The following is a 26,938-nucleotide window of genomic DNA, read 5'->3' as shown; positions in this document are numbered from 1 at the left end:
GGGTAGGTGTGAAAGGCTTGATCATGCCAGCTTGGACAATAAAACAAATAGAGTATTTCGGCCAGATGTAGCGGGTTTAAATGCTGAAGGATTAAAAAAACAAGCACCCCCCCCCCCCCCCACCAAATACAAAGCAAACAGGTGTACATTGGATAATGCTATTCTAAAATACTTACTGAAGACCAAGGTAGGATGGTCATGGCTGGAATGCTTTTTTTTTTATCACGGTTCTACCTGATTGTGTTTGAACTGGAACTAAACAGTAACAAATGCAACAGTGATAACTGACAGCTAAGTGGACTTAACTAATGAGAGCGAAAGGTTTTGGCCCTCAACAAAACACAACATTGAGGACAAATTAAAAAAAGCAAGCCTGTTGCTATTTTATCAACTCGGTCATCTGCGTTCTCTCTCTTTATTACAGTATTTAGGTTGTCATACATATGTTAGCAATAAACAAAGCAGTTCAGTAAGATTTATGGCACATATATTAACAATGTATTTGCTATGAATCCTCCCATTTACTTATTCTGTTATTCTGTTATTTTGTTATTCGACAGCAGTAAGTTGTCATTGAGCCCCGAGTCAGCCCTGGTTGACCAGATGTATGATCAGTGCTACCTGATCATGTCCATCCTGGTCTTTAAAACCCCTTAGTTCCTAAATTTCTGTGGAAATATGCTCCTTTTGTTTCTCTTTTACTCTTTTACTTGTTTCAGTTATTTGACTGTGGCCATGCTGTAGCACCACCTTTAGTTGAGCAAATCGATCCCAGGACTTATTCTTTATAAGCCTAGTACTTATTCTATCGGTCTCTTTTGCCGAACCGCTAAGCTACGGGGATGTAAACACACCACCATCGTTTGTTAAGCGATGCTGGGGGGACAAACACAGACACACAAACATATACACACACATACATACATACATACATACATACATATATATATATATATATATATATATACACACACACACACACACACATATACAACGGACTTCTTTCAGTTTCAGTCCACCAAATCCACATGACAGGCTTCTACACAGTTTCTGTCTACCAAATTCATTCAGAAGATATTAGTCAACCTGGGGTTATAGAAGAAAACTGTTGCCCAAGGTACTTTGCAGTGGGACTGAACCTAAAATTATCTGGTTACAAAGTGATCTTTGCAACCACATAATTTGTGAAATTTATATCACAGCAGCCATCCTTGGGAAAAATTATAGAGTAGAACCAGTGTTAGTTTCAGACTGGTTGGAATCAAAAGGGTGAAGAATGTCTCAGAGATTACATTTGCCATTGTGTCCTTTCCTTAATTAAGATTATAAGATATAATTGAAGTGTATTTGGTTGTTATTTCTAGCAGATCAGATGACTTTGTAGAGGCTTTCTTGCAGGCCTGTTGGTCAGTATGGTTGACACTTTCTCATTGTAATTCTTTCTTTTGCTGTTGTGAGAAAAAGAAGAAAAAACATGAAACTCAGCTGTTACTGTGGGATGCCTAACATTGTTATTCTTGGAATCTGGCACAAGCAAATCCCCAAAGACCTCGTTTTTGGAAATGCTATTAGCAATTCTGCTGCTGCTGCTATTAATCATAACTAGCAATACCCATGAAAATTCCACAATTATTTTGAAACAGTAAGATAGCTGGAATTCTATAGAGAACCATGAAATATATTCTGTATTTGATGACATAAAAGACACAAGGGGTATATTAGAAGCACCCCAATTTCAGGAAAAAGGGAGCATCAGGAACAAAATTAACTTGCTAAAGGGGTAACTTGGTATATAAGACTGGGGTCTTATATACCATGGAATATAAAATTTCTTTTGAAATTGCTTTAAGTATTTCGTTCTTTAGATGGTAAATGTCCACCTAGGTAGCTTTATTGAACATGCTGTCTTAGGAGACAATTTCTTTGAAAGCTTTTGTCTTTGTTAGATACTTGTCACCTCTTCTTCCTTGTCTTCATACTCTTTTTTTCTCTCTTTTACTTGTTTCAGTCATTTGACTGCGGCCATGCTGGAGCACCGCATTTAGTCGAGCAAATCGACTCCAGTACTTATTTTATTGGTCTCTTTTGCCGAACCGCTAAGTTACTGGGGATGTAAACACACCACCATCGGTTGTCAAGCAATGTTGGGTTGACAAACACAGACACACAAACATATACACACACACACATACATACATACATATATATATATATATATATATACGACGGGCTTCTTTCAGTTTCCGTCTACCAAATCCACTCAGAAGGTTTTGGTTGTGGCTATAGTAGAAGACACCTGCTCAAGGTGCCACGCAGTGGGAATGAACCCCACCAGCATGCTAATGTTTCTGCCAACTTGCCGCTTTCCAATAGTGGAATATACACACTACAGATCCAGGAAACTGATATTGTGAGCCTATGGCTTGGAAAGAGCCTTGATCTCCTCTCACCTTTATTATTTTTTGTTAATTATTTTACGTCACACTTTATTCTCTGTGCTTCATTTCACCAAACCATCCTGAATATTCATCAGAACTTGTTGAAAGTTATCTTCAGTGGACTAAATGTTAATAATTGAAGTGTAGTTATGTTTCAATTGAATTTATCTTATAATTTGCTGAGAGCCAATTGTTATATTATAATTTGTAAAGAGCCAATTAATTATATTGTATAATAATTAAACAATTGAGACTGCAATGTATATTCGTTGCCAAATTCTACTTGTGACTCTGTTTCAGTTTTCAAGTGCAGTGTTTCGTCTTAAATCACTCAAGTTGCAGGTATGGCTGTGTGGTTATATAGCTTCCCAATCATGTGGTCTTGGGTTCAATCACACTGTGTGGCACCTTGGACAGTGTGTTCTTCTCTAGCCTAAGGTTGACCAATGCCTTGTGAATAGATTTGGGTGATAGAAACTGAAAGAAGGCTGTCATGTATGTCTTTCTCTTTTACTGGTTTCAGTCTTTGAGCTGTGGTCATGCTGGGGCACTGCCTTGACAAAAAGGGATTGGGGCATGATTAGCTGATCCTCCTAATCTTAATCAGCTTCGTCTTTTATCTTTTACTTGTTTCGGTCATTAGACTTGGGGTCATGCTGGGGCAGCGCCTTGATGAGTTTTAGTCTCACGAATTGATTCCACCAGTACTTAAAGGTTTTTTTAAGCCTGGAATTTAGTCCTTTGCTGAACTGACAAGGTTTGAGGATGTAAACACACCAACACCAGTTGTGAAGTGGTGCTGAGTGACAGATACAAAGGCACGTGTGCGCACATACACACAACAAGCTTCGTTCTGTTTCCGCATACCAGATGCACTCATAAGGCTTTGGTTGGCCTGAGGCTAAAGTAGAAGGCTCAGCAATTCTGAGGAAGGGATAAGTTCATTGCATTGACCCCTACTGCTCAACTAGGACTTATTTTATCAATCCTGAAAGGACAAAAGGCAAAGTTGACCATGGCAGGATTTGAACTCAGAACATAAAGATGGACTTAATAATAATAATAATAATAATAATAATAATAATAATAATAATCCTTTCTACTATTGGCACAAGGCCTGAAATTTTGGGGGAGGGGGCTAGTTGATTACACTGATCTCAGTACGTAATTGGTACTTATTTCATTGACCCTACAAGGATGAAAGACATAGTTGACCTTGGTGGAATTTGAACTCAGAACGTAAGGACAAACAAACATCCTATAATAATAATAATAATAATAATAATAATAATAAACCGCCTGACTGGCCTTCGTGCCGGTGGCACGTAAAAGCACCCTCTACACTCTCTGAGTGGTTGGCGTTAGGAAGGGCATCCAGCTGTAGAAACTCTGCCAAATCAGATTGGAGCCTGGTGTAGGTTTCTGGTTTCACCAGTCCTCAGTCAAATCGTCCAACCCATGCTAGCATGGAAAGCGGACGTTAAACGATGATGATGATGATGATGATGTGTAAAAAGTAAAGACCCCACCTTCAATCATGAAGGACCATAGGATTGCACCTAGAAGGTCCCCTTCTGAGGCACAAGTCTGGGCAATGTTGTTTATGGAAGACCGGTTGTCACCCATGCATGACAATCTCCCCATAATAATTTTTGTTGAATGAATCAACCTCGGTACTTATGTTTTTGTAAAGCCTGGTACTTGTTCTATTGGTCTCTTTTTCTGAACACACCAATGGAGAGGACAGACTCAAAGATAAGCACATGCGCACATGAACACACACACACACACACACACACACACACACACATACACACACAATGGGCTTCTTCCAGTTTCCACCTACCAAGTTCACTCACAAGGCTTTGGTTGACCTGAGGCTATAGTACAAGACACTTGCCAAGTGGCTACGCTCTGTGTGCTTCAGCTTTGTTACTATGGCAACAGTCCGGATACTTATTAATCAGACCTTGTATAATATATTTACATATATATAAATATATGTGTGTGTGTGTGTGTGTGGTATCCTTGTCATGATACCATGTGTTGGTTTTGAGCAGGATTCACCATTATATACAAGTAATATTGCTAAACATGTTGGGCCATGGGGAAGTATTATCTTGCTCAGAAACAGGTGAGGGTTGGGACTGGAAGAGCACCCTTCTGCAGAAAATCTGCCTCAACAAATTCCTTCCGACTCATGCAAGCATGGAAAAGTGGACATTGAATGGTGATAAGGATGACCAATAATGCTGCTAGGAAAAGACATAACGTTACAATTTCTTGGTGTAAGAAAACAATCCCCCACCCATAAAAGAAAAACAAACTAATATATCTGTAGGGGTTAATGATAGGGTTTATTTTTGCTTTTCAGTAGATACTTGGTCAATATTTTATGGTTCCTTTCATATTAATGGTATAACTGGTACTTGTGAAAGTGTGTGGTATAGTGGTTAAGGTATTTGGCTCACAATTGTAAGGTCATAAGTTCAATTCCCAGCAGCATGTTCTGTTCTTGAGCAAGACACTTTTTCCATGTTGCTCCAGTCCATTTAGGTGGGGAAAAATGAATTCTACCTGTATTTCAAAGGGCCAATCTTATCACATTCTGTGTCATGCTGAATCTCTCTGAGAACTATGTTAAGGGTACTTGTGTTTGTGGAGCTCTCAGCCGCTTGCATGTTAATTTCATGAGCAGGCTGTTCCATTGATCAGATCAGTTGGAACCGTCATCATCGTGACCAAAAGAGTGCCAGTTTGTGTGTGTGTGTGTGTGTGTGTGTGTGTGTGTGTGTGTGTGTGTGTGTGTGTGTGTTTCTGTATGTGTGTGCATATTCATTACTGGTATCTGTTTTAGCATCTCCTTCAACAGTGCAAAAATACATCCACTACACGTATGAAGGAAACAAAATCATGCTCTGCTCTCTTTTTGTCATGAATAACCCAAATATATTTGGTAATTTTTTGCTTGTTCCAGTCAGTGAACTGTGGCCATACTGGAGCACTGCCTTGAAGGGTTTTTTAGTCAAAAAAATCAACCCCAGAACTTATATTATTTTAAAAACTAGTACTGACATTATCAATCTCTTTTGCAGAACTGCTAAGTTATGGAGAATGAAACAATCCACCACTAGTTAAGCTGTGGCAGGAGGTTTACACACACACGCACACATAGGCGCACACACACATGTGGGCGTCTACACAGTTTCTGTGTGTCGCATTTACTCATAAAGCATTGATCAGCCTGGGGCTGTTGAAAAAAACACTTGCCAAGGTGCTGCACAGTGGGACTGAACCCAAATCTGTGAGGTTGCAAAGCGAATTTCTTAACCACACAGCCATACTAGTGCTTGAGGTCAACAAATAGCTAATCCTTTTAATCTTTTGTTGCTTTGACATGTATAAAAAGTAAAGTAAAGACCCCACTTCGGTCATGAATGACTATGGGATTGCACCTAGAAAGTTCCGTTTTGTGGCGCAAGTCCAGCAAAGTTGTTTATGGAAGACCAGCAGTCACTCATGCATACCAGCCTCCTATCTCTGTGCCACCAATGTTATCCAAGGGAAGGGCAAAGGCCGATACATCTTGGCACCAGTGATGTTGCAACTCATGTCTGCAGCTGAATGAAGTGGAGCAACGTGAAATAAAGTGTCTTACTCAAGAACACAACACACAGCCTGATCTGGGAACCAAACTCTCAACCTCAGGATCATAAGCTTGATGCTCTAACCACTGAGCCATGCACCTTCACATGTGTAACATTGCTAACACTGCATCACACAGTCTAGGGTTCCTCTTCAGAATCAGGATATATACTTCATTCTTCATAAGCTGCTGATCTACAAAGCTTAAGTCCTTTATTGTAGCAAAACTGCTTACATATAGGAACAGTGCAGCTGTTGTTAATACACAGACATTCACTCTAGACTGCATTCAAGAAAAGACCATTTAGTTCTATCACCAATACATTTTAGCAACTCACTGACAATCAAACTGTTTATACTTGCTGTCATTTCTGTTACTACTACTGTCTCTCCTGCTTTGCCTTGTGTCAACACAGTTCATACACTAACCAAGAGTTATACTGTTTTATGGTATATCTTGGGAGGTTTCATTATGCCTATAAACACACACACACACACGCATGCATGCACAGAGATTCTGTTTCACTTAATTTTTTATGTGTCAATTAGTTAACTATGTAACCAATTAATTGATCCATTGTTTGATTATTCATTTATTCATTCAGGTAATTAATCAATCAGTTTGTCAAAGTCCTTTTGTTGCCATTTGTGATCTCGTCAACGAAATGCTCTCTCTCTCTCCACTCCAGGCCTGCCTCTTCTCTGTAACTAAATACTATACTTAAGGCAATGGCAGAAACAGCTAAGAGTTCCAAGTGGATCTGGTCAAAGAGGAGTGCCAGTGAATTACATAAGGCTTAATATACTCTGTGGAGGTGCGTGGCTTAGTGGTTAGGATGTCAGCACCATGATCGTAAGATTGTGGTTTCGATTCCTGGACCGAGTGACGCTTTGTGTTCTTGAGCAAAACTCTTCATTTCACGTTGCTCCAGTCCACTCAGTTGGCAAAAATGAGTAACGCTGTGATGGACTGGCTGGGGAACACATACGCCATTGAAACCGGGAAACTGGGCCCATGAGCCTGGCTAGGCTTTAAAAAGGGGCATTTATTTTTCATTCTTTAATATACTCTACAATCAAATAGTATCTTAGACTGTTGTTGTTGTTGGCACTCCGTCGCTTACGACGTCGAGGGTTCCAGTTGATCCGATCAACGGAACAGCCTGCTCGTGAAATTAACGTGCAAGTGGCTGAGCACTCTACAGACACGTGTACCCTTAACATAGTTCTCAGGGATATTCAGCGTGACACAGAGTGTGACAAGGCTGACCCTTTGAATTACAGGCACAACAGGAAGTAAGAGTGAGAGAAAGTTGTGGTGAAAGAGTACAGCAGGGTTTGCCACCATCCCCTGCTGGAGCCTTGTGGAGCTTTAGGTGTTTTCGGTCAATAAAAACTCACAACGCCCGATCTGGGAATCGAAACCGTGATACTATGACCGCGAGTCCGCTGCCCTAACCACTGGGCCATACGCCTCCACTATCTTAGACTGAACTGGTTGCAACACCAAAGTACCTTGGTTCAGGAGTACCTTAACCACCCAGGAGGGTTGCAATGCAGACATAACACAGAATATGCGACAGGAGATGATCCAAGAGTCATGACCTAGATGCAACCTTATCCCCTTAGAATGTAAGGATTTAGGGGTCAAAGCACTTGCATGTGCAGGAGTGTCTTCTCTGAAGACCTTCTGCTCTCACCAGAGTTTCTAAATACGATTTTTCTCTCATCTTTTTTTCTTCTAAATTTGAAGTTCTGTTTTTATGTAAGAGACGAAGGTAGAATGGAAAGATAAATTTAAACTGTTTTTAATTAGCTGACCTACTTAAAAAGAAAATGTTATCAACATGTTTTTATTAAAAGACAGCTATTTTCAGATGGTTTGCATTTCACATTTACTGTTGGATGTGCCAATGAAGAAACTTCTGCTTCTATGTGGTTGCTTCATCTGCTAGAAATAGTAGCCAGATCTCTTTCAAATTTTTTCCTGCCATCTTGAGAAAGGAGAGGTGGCTGTAAGGTAATATAGTTAGAGAAACAATGCTCCAGAGTAGGACTAGATGGTCATGGTTGGAATGCTTTTGATCTTTGGTTGTTTCAGTCAGGGCTCAGTTGGTGCTAAACAGCAAATGCAACTGTTATAAGATTTTGTTTTCAGCTGTATTGATTAGTAATCTTGGAATCCTCATTACTCTGCTGACAGAAGGCCGTTCTGCAAATGAATCTTTTACAATGATCTATGGAGAATTTAATGCAATATTCACCTGTGGTTTGTTGTCTCTACATTCCAAAAGACATATCCAGTTCCTTCCAATGTTACTCTGAAATCTAACTGTGTTTCAGTTCTACACACCATTTACTTTATTGAAAGTAACCTTAGTAGAAGCTCATGTATATGTTCATTTGTTTTATGTCCCTTTTTCTATGCCAGCACCTTGTTTCTTTCTGTGGAAGAGCATAGGCTCGAAACGTTAAAGACTTTTTCAATTCCCGAGCGTTATACTAATACATCTGTTTGCTTTCATTTTGACTGTGGGCATGCTGGAGTTGAGCAAATCGACCCCAGGACTTTATTCTTTGTAAGCCTAGTACTTTTTCTATTTGTCTCTTTTGCCAAACTGCTAAGTTACGGGAATGTAAATGTACCAGCATTGGTTGTCAAGCGATGTTATGGGGTGGGAGAGACAAACAGACACATACATATAAATATGTATATATATCTTTTTTACTCTTTTACTTGTTTCAGTCATTTTGACTGCGGCCATGCTGGAGCACCGCCTTTAGTCGAGCAAATCGACCACAGGACTTATTCTTTGTAAGCCTAGTACTTATTCTATCGGCCTCTTTTGCCAAACCGCTAAGTTACGGGGACGTAAACACACCAGCATTGGTTGTCAAGCGATGTTGGGGGGGACAAACACAGACACACAAACACACACACACACACACACACACACACACACACACACACATACACACACACACACACACACATATATACGACGGGCTTCTTTCAGTTTCCGTCTACCAAATCCACTCAAGGCTTTGGTCAGCCCAAGGCTATAGTAGAAGACACTTGCCCAAGGTGCCACGTAGTGGGACTGAACCCGGAACCATGTGGTTGGTAAGCAAGCTATTTACCACACAGCCACTCCTCCGCCTGTACTTTTGTCACTTTTTTTTTGCGTTCAAATCCTATAAGCTAACATTTATTGAGACATTATTGGTGATGCTACTAAGAACCAATAATATACCACTTAGTGCAATTAACAATGTATATATTTTTCTCCTCTTTACAGACGTGTGACTAGCCAAAAAGAAGTTTGTATAAAAGTCCCTTTGATACCAAAGTGGTTTTTTAGCTGAACCAAAAATATAAAGGATGGCATTGTAACAGCACATTCCTCAATCATCTGTAATGAAAATTTTGACATTAGCTCTGTGATAATTGCACAGAAAAAAAATTATTTGATGGACTGGTTTGGTGTCAGAAGTATCTATCATGTCAAAAAATATTCCCAAATAATCTGACTATAAAAAAAAAAGAAAGAAAAAAAGCATTTATTTATCCTACACATGTGTGTAATGAGTATTCTCAGTATTTTTGTTCCTCATCCATTCTTCTTCAGAGATGGATAATAATTTATATAGCAACAGCTGATCAACTCTTTTGACGTTTTCTTAGATAGTTTGGTACCATCATCATCATCATCGTTTAACGTCCGCTTTCCATGCTAGCATGGGTTGGACAATTTGACTGAGGACTGGTGAAACCAGATGGCTACACCAGGCTCCAATCTGATTTGGCAGAGTTTCTACAGCTGGATGCCCTTCCTAACACCAACCACTCCGAGAGTGTAGTGGGTTCTTTTATGTGCCACCGGCACGAAGGCCAGTCAGGTGGTACTGGCAACAGCCATGCTCAAAATGGTGTCTTTTATGTGCCACCCGCACAAGAGCCAGTCCAGGGGCACTGGCAACGATCTCGCTCGAAAGTCCTTATATTTCTGCAATGAAGCAATGCTGAATGTCTCCTGCTTAGAAATAGTCAGAAAATAACTGGACATGTTTCCATGGAAAATTGAAAATTAGATACCTAATATATGACAATGACACTCGTTTTCATCCAGCTTGCCAAGTTATGACAAAGAGCCACAAAACATACATATGTACATACACATGCACGTCTTGCAAGTTACTTGGCAACCTAACTAGGGATAGAGGCACGAAGAAAAGCTCCCAGTATAACCTGTAAAGTGGTTGGTACTAGGAAAGGCATCTAGCCCCAGAAACCATGCTGAAACTGACAATGGAATTTGATACAGCCCCGTGGCTCACTGGATCCTATCAAATTGTCCACACATGCCAGCACAACCACACAACCACACCTGGCCATCAGCTTTATGTATTTGGCCATTCTTTTTGCGCCTAAAAGGTTACCATTCTTAGAATCCTTCAGTACAATTTCCTTTTGCTTTTCATTTTTTCATTATTATTATTATAAAAAAAATTCAAGCGAGATTGTTCCCAGTGCCAAAAACAAAAAAAAATTGGGGCGAGATCGTTGCCAGTGCTGCTGGACTGGCTTCTGTGCAGGTGGCATGTAAAAAACACCATTTTGAGCGTGGCCATTGCCAGTACCGCTTGACTGGCCCTCGTGCTGGTGGCACATAAAAGCACCCACTACACTCTCAGAGTGGCTGGCGTTAGGAAGGGCATCCAGCTGTAGAAACTCTGCCAGATCAGATTGGAGCCTGGTGCAGCCATCTGGTTCACCAGTCCTCAGTCAAATCGTCCAACCCATGCTAGCATGGAAGGCAGACGTTAAATGATGATGATGATTATTATTAGCTGGCAGAATCTTTGGCATGCTGTCCAAAATGCTTAGTGACATATTGTCCAGCTTTTCGTTCTGAGCTCAAATTCCACTGAGGCCGACTTTATCCTTTCATCCTTTCGGAGTCAATTAAATAAGTATCAGTTATGCACTGGGGTTGATGTAATCAACTAGCCTTCACCCAAAAATAAACAATTTCAGGCCTTGTGCCTATAGTAGAAAGGATTATTATTATTACTATTATTGACGAGCTGGCAGAACCGTTAGCACACTGGGTGAAATGCTTAGCGGCATCTCCTCCGTCCTTATGTTCTGAGTTCAAATTCCGCTGAGGTTGACTTTGCCTTTCATCCTTTCGGGGTTGATAAAATAAGTACCAGTGGAACACTGGGGGTCGATGTAATCGACTGGTCCCCTCCCCTAAAATTTCAGGCCTTGGGCCTATAGTAGAAAGGATGATTATCATTAAGACAGCAAGCTGGCAGAATTGTTAGCATGCTGGACAAAATGCTTAGTAGTGTTTCACCAATCATTATGTTCTGAGTTCAAATTCTGCCGAGGTCACCTTTGCCTTTCATCCTTTCAGGATCAATAAAATAAGTACCACTGAAACACTGGGGTTGATGTAATTAACTAGTCCCCTTCCCCACAAAATTTCAGGCCTTTAGTAGGTAATAATAATAATAATAATAATAATAATAATCCTTTATTATAATAATAATAATAGTAATAATAATAATAATAATCCTTTCTACTAAAGGCCTTTGAAATCTTTTACCTTTTACTTGTTTCAGTCATTAAACTATGGCCATGCTGGGGCACTGCTTGAAGAATTTTAGTCAAACGAATCAACCCCAGTACTTACTTTGGTTAAGCCTGGTGATTTATTTGTCTCTTATGCCGAACTGCTAAGTTATGGCTATGAAAGCACACTAATAACTGGTGATGGGACACACACACACATGTGTATGTATGTATGTATGTATGTATGTATGTATGTATATATATATATATATATATATATATATATATATATATATATATATATGTATGTATATATATAAAGTGGGCTTCTTTCAGTTTTCGTCTACCAAATCACTCAAGGCTTTGGGTGGTCCAGAGCTATAGTTGAAGACACTTACCCACGGTGCCACACAGCAGGACTGAACTCTGGGCCATGTGGTTGGGAAGCGAACTTCTTACCACACAACCACTTCCGCACCTTTGATAAATGTTAGATATTGTCAAGTTGTAATTTCTGATTAAATGAAAGACATTAAGATACCGATTAATAACAATGATGATTATGACTATGATGATAATGAGTGTCATGGTAATAGCCATATTGATTTTAATCTTAGTGCAATTAAGACAGATCAATCAAATTTTTAGTATTTAATCTTGATGCCAATAACAAAATAACGAAGTGACAGTGTCATGTAGGGCCCCTAAAAAATGGTCGTGTCAAACTAAATTATACTTTGCCTTGAAAAATACAATATATTGATTTTTGTTATAAATTATGCTTTGTGTTTGAATCTTTAAAAAGTCATGAGAACACTGGGGAAATGAATTTAGGCATTCTTTCTGCTGCTTTATATTTCTGAGTTTAAATCCGTTGCCAGTATCGAGTAACTGGCCTTCGTGCTGGTGGCACGTAAAATCACCCGCTACACTCTCGGAGTGGTTGGCGTTAGGAAGGGCATCCAGCTGTAGAAACTCTGCCAAATCAGATTGGAGCCTGGTGTAGCCATCTGGTTCACCAGTCCTCAGTCAAATCGTCCAACCAATGCTAGCATGGAGAGTGGACGTTAAACGACGATGATGATGATGATTAAATCCTACTAAGGTCATGTTTGCTTTTTATCCTTTTTGGGGTTGATAAAGTATCAGTCAAGTACTGGGATTGATGTAAATGACTAACCTCTCTTCTAATAAAAATTGTTGGCCTCAAACCTAAATCAGAAACCGTTTCTGTTTCTTTACATTCTGAGTTCAATTTCTGATGTGGTCAACTTTGGTTTTTGTCTTCTTTGGGGTGATAAAATACAATAAAAGTCAAAAATTGGGGTTGATATTATCAACTTGTCTGCTCACTTCAAAGCTGCTGGCCAAAAATTCGAAAGAATTATCATCATGTTGGCAGAATCATTAGAATGCTGGACAGAATGCTTCATGGCATTTATCTTTTCCTTGCTTCAGTCATTAGACTGTGGCCCTTCCGGGGCACCATTTTGAGGAACTTTTAGTTAAATGAAATGACCTTAGTACTTTTTTCTTTTGAAGTCTGGAACTTATTTTATCAATCCTTTATGCTGAACTGCTAAGTTACAGAAACATAAACAAACCAACATTGATTGTCAACTGGATATTTTAATTGGTTTCCCTTTCAAAAAATTTTGAAGAACTACATAGATTTTGAAGAATTGCAACTTCTGTCTATTTATCTCTCTTTCCATTACTTTCAGGATCCTCGCTTTAATTATGAGATTGATCAAAAAACTGGCTACAAGACACACAGCATTCTCAGCATGCCAATTAAAGACCGAGATGGTGAAGTGATCGGAGTTGCACAGACAGTCAACAAGTTCAGTGGAAAAGACGAGCCCTTTGATGTAAAAGATGAAAAGGTATATACCTGCCTTGATTTTATAAATGAATTTATGTAAAATTTCCCAAATCCTCTTTGTATTTTTTTCCCCAGGTTTTAACATATATTTTGCTCTCTTATATCATTTGGTCCAAGTTCTAGACATCAGCATTGTTTAACGTCCATTTTTCCATGATTGCAGGAGTCAAATGGAATTTGTTGAAGCAAATTTTCTTTGGCTGAATGCCCTTCCTGCTGCCAACCCTCACCTGTTTTCAAGTAATGTAATATTTTTTCCATGGCGAGATATTTTCACAGAAGACTGGAAACGGACAACTTCTTTTGCATTATGTTAAATTGCTGGCTTGTACCCAAATTTTAAGCAATTATTAGTGAACTAGTTTATTATTTTTCTTAATTATCTTGAGTCTAAAACTGAACAGTTTTCTGTACAGAGAAAAAAATTAGATCTTTCTAGAGAAAGATGATGACAATGTGGGCGGTGCCAAACTATTGACTTTTTACCATTTAGTCATAATTTCAATTGTTATTTCCACTTCAGTTATTTTTGTTTTTCTAACACCAACGGGCAAGGTTCACAACTCCACTTGCTTTCTTGTCTGTCTGTACATCACTTTGTCTGAGAAACCTACTTAATATTTTAATTTTATAACTACATCATTAATGGAAGTATTGACATTCAACTATAAAACGAAAAGAAAATTTATTCGAGTTGCTGCTACAAGATGTTATTGACCAAATGAACTAAATCTTTTCATCTTTAACATTAAAAATTAGACATAAAAACAGTGGGAAAATATAAAAAAGAAGAAAACCACGAATGGTATTTGATTTAAGCATTTAACCTGATATTTAAGGGGAAGGGTTGGTTGATACCATTGGCCCCAGTGTCTGATTTAGATTTTATTTTATTGATTTAGAAAGATAAAAGCAAAGCTTCCACTTGCAGGTTTTGTATTCAAAATGTTAAGATCCCTGGTTGAATAGTTTTAAGTACTTTCTCCAATACTCAAAAAATTCTGCCAAATAGTAGTAGTAATAATAATAATAATAATAATAATAATAATAATAATAATAATAATGATAATAATAAAAATAATAACCCTTTCTACTGAAGGTACAAGGCCTGAAATTTTGGGCAAGGGGCTAGTTGATTATGTCATCCCCAGTATGTAACTGGGACTTATTTCATTGACCCCGAAAGGATGAAGGACAAAGTTGATCTTGGTGGCATTTGCACTCAGAATGTAATGACAGATGAAATTCCACTAAGCATTTTGCCTGGCATACTAATGATTCTGCCAGCTCACTGCCTCATAATAATAATAATAATAATAATAATAATAATCCTTTCTACTATAGGCACAAGGTTTGAAATTTGTGGGGAGGGAGTAAGTTGATCACATCGACCTCAGTACTTGACTGGTACTTAATTTATCAACCCCAAAAGAATGAAAGGCAAAGTCGACCTCAGCGGAATTTGAACTCAGAACATAGCGACAGATGAAATACTGCTAAGCATTTCGCCTGGTGTGCTAATGATTCTTCCAACTCACTGCCTTAAATAATATTTTCTACTAATGGCGCAAGGTATGAAATTTGGGGCATGGAAAGGGTTAAATTGATTGCATCGACTCAAAACCCCCGTGGAAAGTACTGTCTCTCTGAGGATACATAACTTGACAGGGAGTCATTTAAATGAGCCCCTGTAGATCATCACTGTGCAAATGAAGAAATGAATAATAATAATATCAATAATAATAATAATGATGATGATTAATGATAATAATAATACTTTCTACTATAAGCACAAGGCATGAAATTTTGGGGGAGGAGACTAGTCAATTACATCGACCCTAGTGTTTCAGTGGTACTTAATTTACTGACCCTGAAAGGATAAGGCAAAGTCGACCTCGGTGGAATTCGAACTCAGAATGTAGCGATGGGTGAAACACCACTAAGCATTTCGCCCTGTGTGCTAACGATTCTGCCAGCTCCCTGTCTTTAATAAACTTTTCTACTAAAGGCACAAGGTCTGAAATTTGGAGGGAAGGGGTTAAGTCGATGTAATTGTCTTAAGCCCCGGTGGAAAGTACTGAGGAAAGTACTGTCTCTCTGAGGATACATAACTTGACAGGGAGTCATTTAAATGAGTCAGTGTTAACAAGGTCATCACTGTGCAAAAATGAAGTTAATAATAATAATAATAATAATAAGAAGAAGAAGAATAATGAAGGACTTATTCTTTATGTAAAACGTTTTTCAAAGTTTCAACCAAGTGATAATAAATACTCTTATGGTTTTGAAGGGGGAGAAAAAAAACACCCAAAACTTCTAATAATAATAATATATAAATGGTTAGAAAATGACTGGTCATTCATAAAAAGATTATAGTTGCAGAGTGACTGAAGTTGTAGTGTTGAGATAAACGGGAAATGATCTTTGTAGCATGATATAACTAAATGTCAGACAACTTGACATAGTTTTAAGGGAAGGAAACCAAATGATGTAAATAATGAAATACTGAGCAGCTTAGTGTGTGTGTGTGTGTGTGTGTGTGTGTGTGTGTGCATGTGTGTTATCACTGTAGTTCTTTATTCAAATTATTGTTGTTACCCCATCCAAAATCTTGGTTCTCTTACTGGTACAATGAGTATATTGCCCCTACCCCACACTACCAGTTATATGGGGACTAACTACAATTTGAATAATGAAGAATTTTATATACTTTACCCTCTGGTATTGAGTACTTTTTATGTTCGTCATCACTTTCATTTATGTATTATGTTATACATATATATATATATATATGTGTGTGTGTATGTATCTGACCAGCATCATTTAATGTTCATTTTCCATGCTGGCATTGGTAGGTCAGCTTGACAAGAAGTGGCAAGATGGAGGACTGCATCAACCCCACTGTTGTGGCATGGTTTTTACAGCTGGATGCCCTTCCTAATACCAACCACTTTACAGAGTGGACTCAGTGCTTTTCACATAGCACCAGCACTGTGTGTGTGTGTTTTTGTGTTTGTGTGTTTGTATCATTCCCATTTAACATCCATGTTCTATGCTGACATGTTGGCTGGCTTGACAGGATCTGACAGGGCTGAGGTCTGCATCATGTTCCTCTGTCTAGTTTGACATGATTTCTACAGCCAGATACCCTTCCTAACACCAAACAACTTGCTGCATGCTTTTTTTTTTGTGGCACTATGCAGTGGGATTGAACCTGGAACTATGTGGTTGGGAAGTAAACATCTTGCTGCACAACCACACCTGCATCACCACACACCACACACACACACACACACACTCACATAGCCACTGGAATTGCCAGGTCATATGATTTTACCCTGTTTTGGGTTCCTCAGTGGCAGACATTTGGTATAAATATAGATATTCTTTTATTCTTTTACTTGTTTGTCATTTCACTGTGTCCATGCTGGAGCACTATCTTAAAGGATTTTAGTTGAAGAAATCAACCCCAAGACTTATTCTTTATAAGCGTAGTACTTAATCTATGAATCTCTTTTGCCAAAGCACTAAGTTATGGGAACGTAAACACACCAACATCAGTTGTCAGGCGATAGTGGATGACAAACTCAGACACAAAGACACACACACACGCACACACATATATGACGGGCTTCTTTCAGTTTCTGCCTACCAAATCCACTCACAAGGCTTCGGTTGGCTTGAAGCTGCAGTAGAAGACACTTGCACAAGGTGTCATGCAGTGGGACTGAACCTGGAATCATGGCAAGCTTCTTACCTCACAGCCACACCTGCACCTATATATATGTGTGTGTGTGTGTATAATATATATATATATATATATATATATAATGTATATGCATATGTATATTTTTGTAACATGCATATGCATATTTATGTATATATGTGTTTGTATGTAAGTCTAAATGTTTTGGTGTTATGTGCACATATGTATCCCTCTGTGTTTGTTTATTGAAGGAGAAAAGGCTGAGTAGTAATATGATCTTTGTGGAACACCTTACAAACAAACCTGGTTGAGATTGTTTGATCTTTGGATCAAACAATAAGTTGCTTAAAAAATGATAAATAAACCTTTACCCATCCTATCAATGTAGGTGACTATTCGTGAACTGAGTCATTTTTTAAATGTATGTTAATAGTTTTAAGCTTTGCAATAGAAAGGTCTTTACAACAAAACGTTTCTAAAAATTTATTGCACACCTGAATTTTCAACATTATTGTAGAGACATTTTATTACATATCTGAAAACTACTAATGTGCATTTAAAATAATGCCTCAGTTCACCCATGTGCCCAGGAATAAGTAGTACAGACAATATGCTTGTTGTTGTTTTTGTTTAATCTAAGCTCAGTCAACCCCGATCAAATGAACCTTTGATGTGTCTGTCTTTTCTTGAAAATCATCATCAACGTCGTTTAACGTCCGCTTTCCATGCTAGCATGGGTTGGACGATTTGACTGTGGACTGGTGAAACCAGATAGCTACACCAGACTCCAATCTGATTTGGCAGAATTTCTACAGCTGAATGCCCTTCCTAACGCCAACCACTCCGAGAGTGTAGTAGGTGCTTTTACGTGCCACCAGGACGAAGGGCAGTCAAGCGGTACTGGCAACGGCCACGCTCAAAATGGTGTATTTTACGTGCCACCTGCACAGGAGCCAGTTTGGCGGCACTGGCAACGATCTCGCTCGAATGTCTTTATACGTGCCATCTGGCACAAGTACCAGGAAGGCCATGCTGGGCACAGGTGCCATGACGATTTCGCTTGCCCCAACAGGTCTTCGCAAGCCGAGTTTCGTGTCCAATGAAGTAGACGACGTTGGCATGGGTGCCAGTCGTCGAATTTTATTCGATTTCGATTTCACTTGCTTCAACAGGTCTTTGCAAGTGGAGTTTAGTGTCCAATGAAGGAAGGTACGCATAAGTGGGCTGGCTGAAGTCTTAGATTTAGGTCTCACTTGACTTGCCGGGTCTTCTCATGCACGGCATATTTCCAGAGGACTCGGTCAGAAGTCGTGTGATTTGAAAGAGATTTGACTGCTCTTTCTAGCATAGCAAATGACTATGCTGTGGCTCCCTTATTGGCTTATGTAGTAGAGTAGTGTTCTGTCCAAATGATTATTTGTTTATTATCCACTTCAATAGTAGCTCTTTGAACCTGTGAACTTTAGAGAATGATCAGGCAGTTTAAATAATTTCCCAGACTGTGAGATACTCCTACTTGATTTTTATATTTTATATGTGATTCTAATAGCAGACATGACTTGTGTATTATATCTTATATATACACCATTTTCTACTTTTTAAAAAAAAATTAAATGAATGCTTGAAAATTACACTTTAATTTTTTTTTTAATAATTAACACAAGCTTGCTAAAGGAAATTGAAAAATGTTATCTTGATTAAACAATGGAGAAAATTAATATTTCAATGTGAAAGTCACTAAAATTTATTCTTTAGATATTATCATATGAAACTATTATCATGTATGAAACAAATTTTTAAATATATATAAAGAATAAATTGAAATTTAAAATATTCTCTTTGATACATTTTCATGCCGTGTCTGAATTTAAATATTAGCAAACTTATGTTTTTTTTTTTTAATTTTCAAAACATTTGAACAAAAATTTAAAATATACATAAGAAAAAAGTAATTGTTTTCTCAAATGAAATATAGCTCTTTTTAGTTACTTTCATGTCGTTTGGACATTGCTTTGTTAATTTGAAAAGAAAGGGTAACTAGAATTTTGATATTCTTTTAGAAAATGTAAGATTTCTACAGTTAACATTACATTTGAAATATTTGGTACACATCTTGGAAGGAATAACTAGTACATGGTTTCGGGCTTCAGAAGTTTGTTTCTAAACCAAGTGGTTCTAGGTTTGTTGAATGCGTGTTTCTTCTATTGTGGTTGTGTATTGATGTTTGTGGAGCTTGAACGTAACTTAATAATGACCAGGTTATTTTGATAAATTCATTATTTTCAAGATCAACTAAAACAAAAATAGTGTATTTCAAAAGAAATATTGTACTAAAAGTGTTAAATTTGCATCTTGTGTTTAGGGAAGGTCGTTATGCCAATAAAAAATTTAATAAACACACACACAGGTTCAATCCTACTTCTTTATTTTACCAACTAATTATCCAATGGTTTCTTTAATGTGTTGATTGAATAACTGATCGGTTGTTGGTTTTCTCTGTCCTTTTGTCGCTGTTCACAACCTCTTCGATGACATGCCTTCACTCTTCAAGTTTGCGAATAGCAACAAAAGGACTCTGACAGAGAAAACTAACAACTGATTGATTGTTCAGTCAATATATTAAACAAACCATTGGATAATTTGTTGGTTAAATAAAGATGTGGTACTGAAATAGTGCATGTGTTTAATTTTTATTAGCATAGTGACCCTCCCTAGACATAGTATTTGTTTCAACACACAAATTTACATAAAACCTCTTACTAACTAAATACAGAAGCGATTTACAGTTATGTATGTAAAGCTGCATGTTCTTGTAATCTAAAAGCTTCTTGATGGGTTTATTACATGAAAAATAACCAAGTTTCTATGAATTATCATCCTTACACTCCTATGTGCTGAATTCAAATTCCACGCTGTTTGACTTTACTTTTATCCTTCTGCTGTTGATAAAATAAAGAATAATTACCTGTAATTGACATGGATTATGAACAATAGAAAAACAGGTGCCTGCATAGACACTGAGATTCTATATGCTGTTGACAGGAGATTCAGCTGTTATTACACTGCGGGACATCTGTCTCTGAGGAAACCCACAGCAGGGTGAAATCATGTGACCCTGCAGTTTTGGATTAAGTTGATTATATCAACCTCAGTGCATAACTGGTACTTATTTAATCAGCCCCCGTAAGGATGAAAGGCAAAGTCGACCTTGGCAGAATTTGAACTCAAAACGTAGTGGCAGGCGAAATACCACTAAGCATTTCGCCGGCGTGCTAACGTTTCTGCTAGCTCGCCGCCTTAAAAGTAAGTTATCAGTAAGTCATTTCTTTTATTGTTTTCCGAGCATGAAGAAATGAGAACTTGTGCTATTTCCAAAGATGATAGGAAACTAAGTGAATCTGCTACAACCAGAAATTTAAAGCTAAAACTTATGTCACAACATTTGTTGTGTGTTCATGAACATATCTGCATATCTAGCAAATCTTGCTTAAGCAAGCACACATATAACATATGTACATATATCTATGGTGAGTAGCTTGCTTACCAACCACATGGTTCCAGGTTCATTCCCACTGCGTGGCACCTTGGGCAAGTGTCTTCTACTATAGCCTCGGGCTGAACAAAGCCTTGTGAGTGGATTTGGTAGACGGAAACTGAAAGAAGCCCATCGTATATATGTATATGTATATATAAATATGTATGTGTTTGTTTGTCTCCCCAACATCGCTTGACAACAGATGGTGGTGTGTTTACATCCCCGTAACTTTGCGGTTTGGCAAAAGAGACCAACAGAATAAGTACTAGGCTTCCAAAGAATAAATCCTGGGGTCGATTTGCTTGACTGATGGTGGTGCTCCAGCATGGCCGCAGTCAAATGACTGAAACAAGTAAAAGAAGAAAAAGAGTAAAGAGAGTGTACATGAATGTGTATGTGTGTGTATTTTTTGTGTATGTGCATATATATATATATCTATCTATATATATATACATGTACACATATACACATACATACACTGTGTATGTGTGTGTGTGTGTGCATATATACACATATACACACCCTATTACCTTATCTATATGATTTTTGGCATATATATAAACATCTACGCTTATGTATGTGCACACTCATACACCAACACACATATACAATTTTTGATGGAGGAAGCAAAAATTTTAATTTTGCAGATAATCATGAGTTAATTAGCTCATGAATCAAAACTCATTTGGCAAAATAGTTTGTCTATTTCACCTAATTAGTTTTCATTTCATAATAGTTGTTATTACATCATTAGTCCTTGTCATTTGGAATTTGGCAAACATATAAGCTCTTCTAATTACATGTTTTACAGTATTCTTGTTCAATGTATGTCTCTTGGTTTTTAGCTTAAAATCTTAAGACTAAAATAGCTACTAATCTCACCAAGGCTGTGTAAATAGTAACACTAATCCTTACTTGGTGTAAAGATTTGGACAGCTAAGATTCCTGTCTTAGTAAAAACTAATAAAAGATAAGCCATTGTTTTGCTTGGGACTTCACTTGCTAATTTAATTTACTTATCTTCATGCAACATATATATCTGATTATTTATTTTTTCACTTATAAAATTATTCTGGATTTTGTTGGCCGAAGCATCGCTTGACTGGCTTGCTACAAGAGAAACAAAAACACAGCCAGTTGCCAGGTAGTGAGCTGGCAGTAGATTAATTGGATACCATTCACAAACAGCCTTAGTCATGTGATTGGTTTCACAATGTGGTCAATAGCATTCATCGATTGGTTGGATTTTTCTGACTTTCATGATGTCATAGCCAATAGCATTCATTGATTGGTTGGAATTTTTTTCTAACTTTCATGGTGTCATAGCCAATTGCATTCATCTCCTTTGTATTATCCTCATTTAAAAATATATCTGAATGTCAACTGAGTTCTTATGGAAGTTGTAAGACCCAGAGCTTCACACTGATTTTAATTGTATGTGGCTAAGTTCACCTGACTGAGGAATGCATCAGCTTGCCAGATCATTTAGTATTGTTATGAGAAATAAAAGGGTGTCCTATCCAGAATAGGAACAGAGAGAGGAGGACACAACCTCATCTTTCATTTAACCTTTTGATGCCACACATGGTTCCATGATACATGTTTCTTGTTTTAAAATAATCTACATTAAAACCTTCATGTTAATTTACATCCCCTACACCAGCTTAATAACAACAGTTATTTTACTAAATTATTCATTATTTTCAAAATTAGTTGAAACAAAGCCAGTGTATTTCAACAGAAATTTAGTAACAAAAGGGTTAAATGAAAGATGTCAGTCTGTCTTTGTCTGTCTGTCTGTCTGTCTCACTCTCCTCTCTCTCTTTCTCTTGGATAGGATACCATTTTATTTCTCATAACATTACTAAATAATCTGGTAGGCTGATCTATTCCTGACAGTTTGGTGAACTGAGCCACATGTAATTGCATGCTGCTGAAATATGCAAAAAAAAAAGCAAAACAACAAAAGACCCTTCTATGAGCTCCTGACCCTATGAGTTAGCAGTCTAACATAACGTCCACTCAAATGCTTCACCTCTACACTACAATTTTCTCTTATTTTTTTTCACATTCATTACCAAATTATTTGGAGCACCATGGAATAATTCTATGATCATAGATTATGTCTATCGTAAATTAGCTTCTCACAGACTCCCATCTCTTTTTCTCAGTTATATCTACACCATTGCTACTCAAAGTGGTGGTCCGCAGGCCGATGCTGGTCCGTGAGCCATCAGCTGCCAGCATGCGGCAAGTTCCCAGAAAAGAAAGAAACATTATAAAATGCTTATGTAATATTGTATTATTTGTTTACAAAATAAATATAAGATAAAAAACAATTGTCAGCTTGTATTATCATCATCATCATCATCATCATCGTTTAACGTCCGCTTTCCATGCTAGCATGGGTTGGACGATTTGACTGAGGACTGGTGAAACCGGATGGCAACACCAGGCTCCAATCTAAATTTGGCAGAGTTTCTACAGCTGGATGCCCTTCCTAATGCCAACCACTCAGAGAGTGTAGTAGGTGCTTTTACGTGTCACCTGCACGAAGGCCAGTCAGGCGATACTGGCAACGGCCACGCTCGAAATGGTGTCTTTTATGTGCCACCCACACAAGCCAGTCCAGGGGCACTGGCAATTGTTTTCGATATAAATTAATATTACTAAGAAATATTCCTGGTCCCTGACACATTGGAAAAAAACTGCCGTCATGCCACATCAGACAGTTTGAGAAGCACTGATCTACAGAATTCAAAATCAGTGCTGAATACTAACAAGTACTATAAAACATGTCAGTTTTTCAGCACTTCATCAGCTTAGAGCAAGAAATTGTTCTTTCTTTGCAGAATGCTGTTTATTTTTGACTTGCTATGGTGATGTTGATGGCTGAGCTTTCAATCTAACTGAAGGAAACTATAACTGTGACAGAAGCAGTATTAATTCCAAGGGGTAATCTCCGACTTAACATGGAGGTTGTATTAGAACACACAATACTGTGTTATTTACTTTGAGAGGACCTCTCAAAAGGGCTCATGGTGCATAAATATGAATGCTTTTATGCACCGTGAGTCTATATAAGGGGTCTTTTCAATGTAAATAATGCAGTATTCTGTGTATAACACAACATCCATGGAAATAAAGACTGCCCAAAGGGAATTATGCTTTCATCAGCTTTTTTCCATTGCTGATACTATCTGTTGGTCAGAACTTCTGACAAATGTCACCATTTTTTCTTATTTTTCCCAATGAGAGAGGATTTAAGTGCAAAATGCACAGAGAAAGACTAGTCGGCACAAGGCATCCCTTGTAATGCTTTGACAATTCTGGGAGTCTACCATTCTCAACTGGCATTTCTTTATCAACATCAACACAATAAAAAATAAAATTGACTGCAATAGGATTCGAACTCACAACACAAAAGATTTGGAGTTCACACTGCAAAGCATTTTAACCAATGGTCTAACATCTCTACCAGATTACTAAGTTACAGAGACGTAAATATACCAACACCAATTGTCAGGCATTGATGGGGGACAATCACACACATACACAACAAGCACAAACAAATGCACACACACAACAGATTTCTTTTAGTTTCTGCCTGCCAAATCCAGTCACAAGGCTTAGGTTGGACCAAGGCTAGAGTACAAGACACTTGTCCAAGGCACCACACAGTAGGACTGAACCTGGAACCATGTGGTTGTGAAGCAAACTTCTTACCACACAGCCACACTTGCACTCATAAATCTTTGGTGGAAAATTCTGATATCAGTAATTCTAAAACGGGAAGTTTGTATCATAGAATGAGAGGCTGGTTCAGGCAGGTTGGTATCAAAATGGTTAATATGGTTGGTAGATCCTCTAGCATTTATGGTAAATAAATACTGGTGTATGGTGAGAATTTCAAATTTCAAATTCTTGCCACGGTTATTTTTGCTTTAAATAAATACTGAGGTTTTAATAAATAAAAACAAACAAACAAAAGTAGAGGAATTTCTTACAAGTAGACCTTGTGCCAAAGAATGAAATAATTATTTATTGATTTCAGAATGATAAACGATTTAAGTTTTCCATAGCCAGACTCATAAAATTTCTAAATTTGGTACTTTGCCAGACAGTTTCTCTTGCATACTGTAGCTGTGTTTGTGATATACTCTATAAACATACGACACAGGACATATGGTGTGTGTTTATCAAACTTTTACAAAGATGCCTATAGTTATTAGCACTAAATGCAACACAGACTACATTCTTTTCAAAAATTATTGAATTATTTTTATTATTATTATTATTATTATTATTATTATTATTATTAAGGCAGTGAACTGGCATAATTGTTAGCATGCTGGGTAAAATGCTTAACAGCATTTCGTCCATCCTTACGTTCTGAGTTCAAATTCCCCCGAGGTTGCTTTTGCCTTTCAGAGTTGATAAATTAAGCACCAGTGAAACATTGGAGAGGATGTAATCGACTAGCCTCCTCCCTCCAAATTTCAGGCCTTGTGCCTATATGAGGAAAGATTATTATTATTATTATTATTATTATTATTAAGGTAGCGAGCTGGCAGAATTGTTAGCATGGTGGACAAAATGCTTAGCAGTATTTTGCCCATCACTACGTTCATCATCATCATCCAGTGTTTTAAATCTGGATTTTGTCCCTGTTAACGGAGATGGCTGGATCTACTTCAATGCCATAGCAACCGCCCTCACGCAGTCTTACCATCGTACCCAGTTTTGGGTATCCTCCCTTCTCAAGCCAACCCTCCCAATCTCCTCCTCCACCTGTCCCTCCACATTTTCCTTGTTTTTCGCTGTCCATTTACCTCAAGCTCAAGCACCCTCCTCAGAACATGCTCTTCATCCCTCCTCAACACATGCCCATACCACCACACTCCATTCGCCCTTGCCAGCTGTTCCACCGATTCCTCCAACCCCAGCATCCCCATCAAGTCCTCAGTCCTCCTCTTATCAAACAGCTTCACTCCACACGTCTCTCTCACCATTGCTCTCTCAGTCCTTCTCAAAATTGCCATCTCCCTCTCTCCCTCAAACACCCTGCCTCACTCCCATACAGCATTGCAATTCTCATGCAACACCTGTAGACCCTTCCTTTCATCTTCAATGACAACCTTTTCCCATAAGTTCAAATTTGGCTGAGGTTGGCTTTACCTTTCATCCTTTTGGGGTCAATAAATTAAGCACCTGTTGAGTACTCGGTTCAATGTAATCAACTGCCCCCTCCCCCCAAATTTCAGGCCTTGTGCCTATAATAGAAAGGATTATTATTATTATTAAGGCAACGAGCTGGCAGAATCGTTAGCATGCTGGATGAAACAATTTGGTATTTTGCCCCTTGCTATGTTCTGAGTTCAAATTCTGCCCAGGTCAAGTTTGCTTTTCATCCTTTTGCAGTCGATAGATTAAGTACCAGTCAAGTACTGGGATCTATGTACCCAACTGTCCCCCTCCCCCAAAGTTTCTGGCCTTGTGCCTATAGTAGAATGGATTATTATTATCATTATTATTATTATTATTATTATTATTATTATTATTATTAAGACTGTGAGAATCATTAGCATATGGGACCTTAGTGGCATTTTTTCAGGCTCTTTACATTGAAAGTTCAAATTCCACCAAGATTGACTTAGCCTTTCATCCTTTCGGCGTCAAAGAAATAAGTACCATTTGAACACTGGGGTCGATGTAATCAATTACCCCCTTCCCTAAAATATCAGGCTTTGTGCCTATAATAGAAAGGATTATTATTAAGGTGACAAACTGGTCGAATCATTAGCTTGTGGGGCTAAATGTGTAATGGCATTTCTTCTGACTCCTTATGTACTATTGAGTTCAGATTCTGCTGAGGTCAACTTTGCTTTCAACCTTTCAGGGTCAATAAAATAAGTACCAGTTGAACACTGGGGTTGATGTCATTAACTATCCTCCACCAAAAAAAATTGCTGGTCGTGTACCAAAATTTGAAAAAAAAATTATTATTATTCTCATTGTCATCTTCTTTGAATTCTGTTTCTGTTTCTTGTCGAGTGTCTTCTTGACACCTAGGGCAGAGAAATGCACTGTATACATTGATGGGCCATTAAAATAAACACACCAGATTGTTCATTTATAAAGTTATGTG

General features: G+C 38.0%; 1 protein-coding gene across 5 annotated transcripts in view; it reads left to right on the top strand.

Annotated features, from left to right (window-relative positions):
• The window catches only part of LOC106879863 (dual 3',5'-cyclic-AMP and -GMP phosphodiesterase 11), a 237,633-nt gene that overhangs the window by 58,095 nt on the left and 152,600 nt on the right, over window positions 1–26,938 (top strand). For all 5 annotated transcript variants that reach the window (XM_089349480.1, XM_089349481.1, XM_014929581.3 and 2 more), the window contains one exon: window positions 13,389–13,550. In XM_089349480.1, the coding sequence (XP_089205606.1) occupies window positions 13,389–13,550 (162 nt within the window). The remainder of the gene's footprint in view (window positions 1–13,388; window positions 13,551–26,938) is intronic.

The sequence above is a fragment of the Octopus bimaculoides genome, chromosome 3, assembly GCF_046866305.1.
Source record: "Octopus bimaculoides isolate indiv1 chromosome 3, ASM4686630v1, whole genome shotgun sequence".
NCBI lineage: Eukaryota > Metazoa > Mollusca > Cephalopoda > Octopoda > Octopodidae > Octopus > Octopus bimaculoides.
Note: the sequence above shows the minus strand (reverse complement) of the source record. Positions and strands in the feature narration are given on the sequence as shown.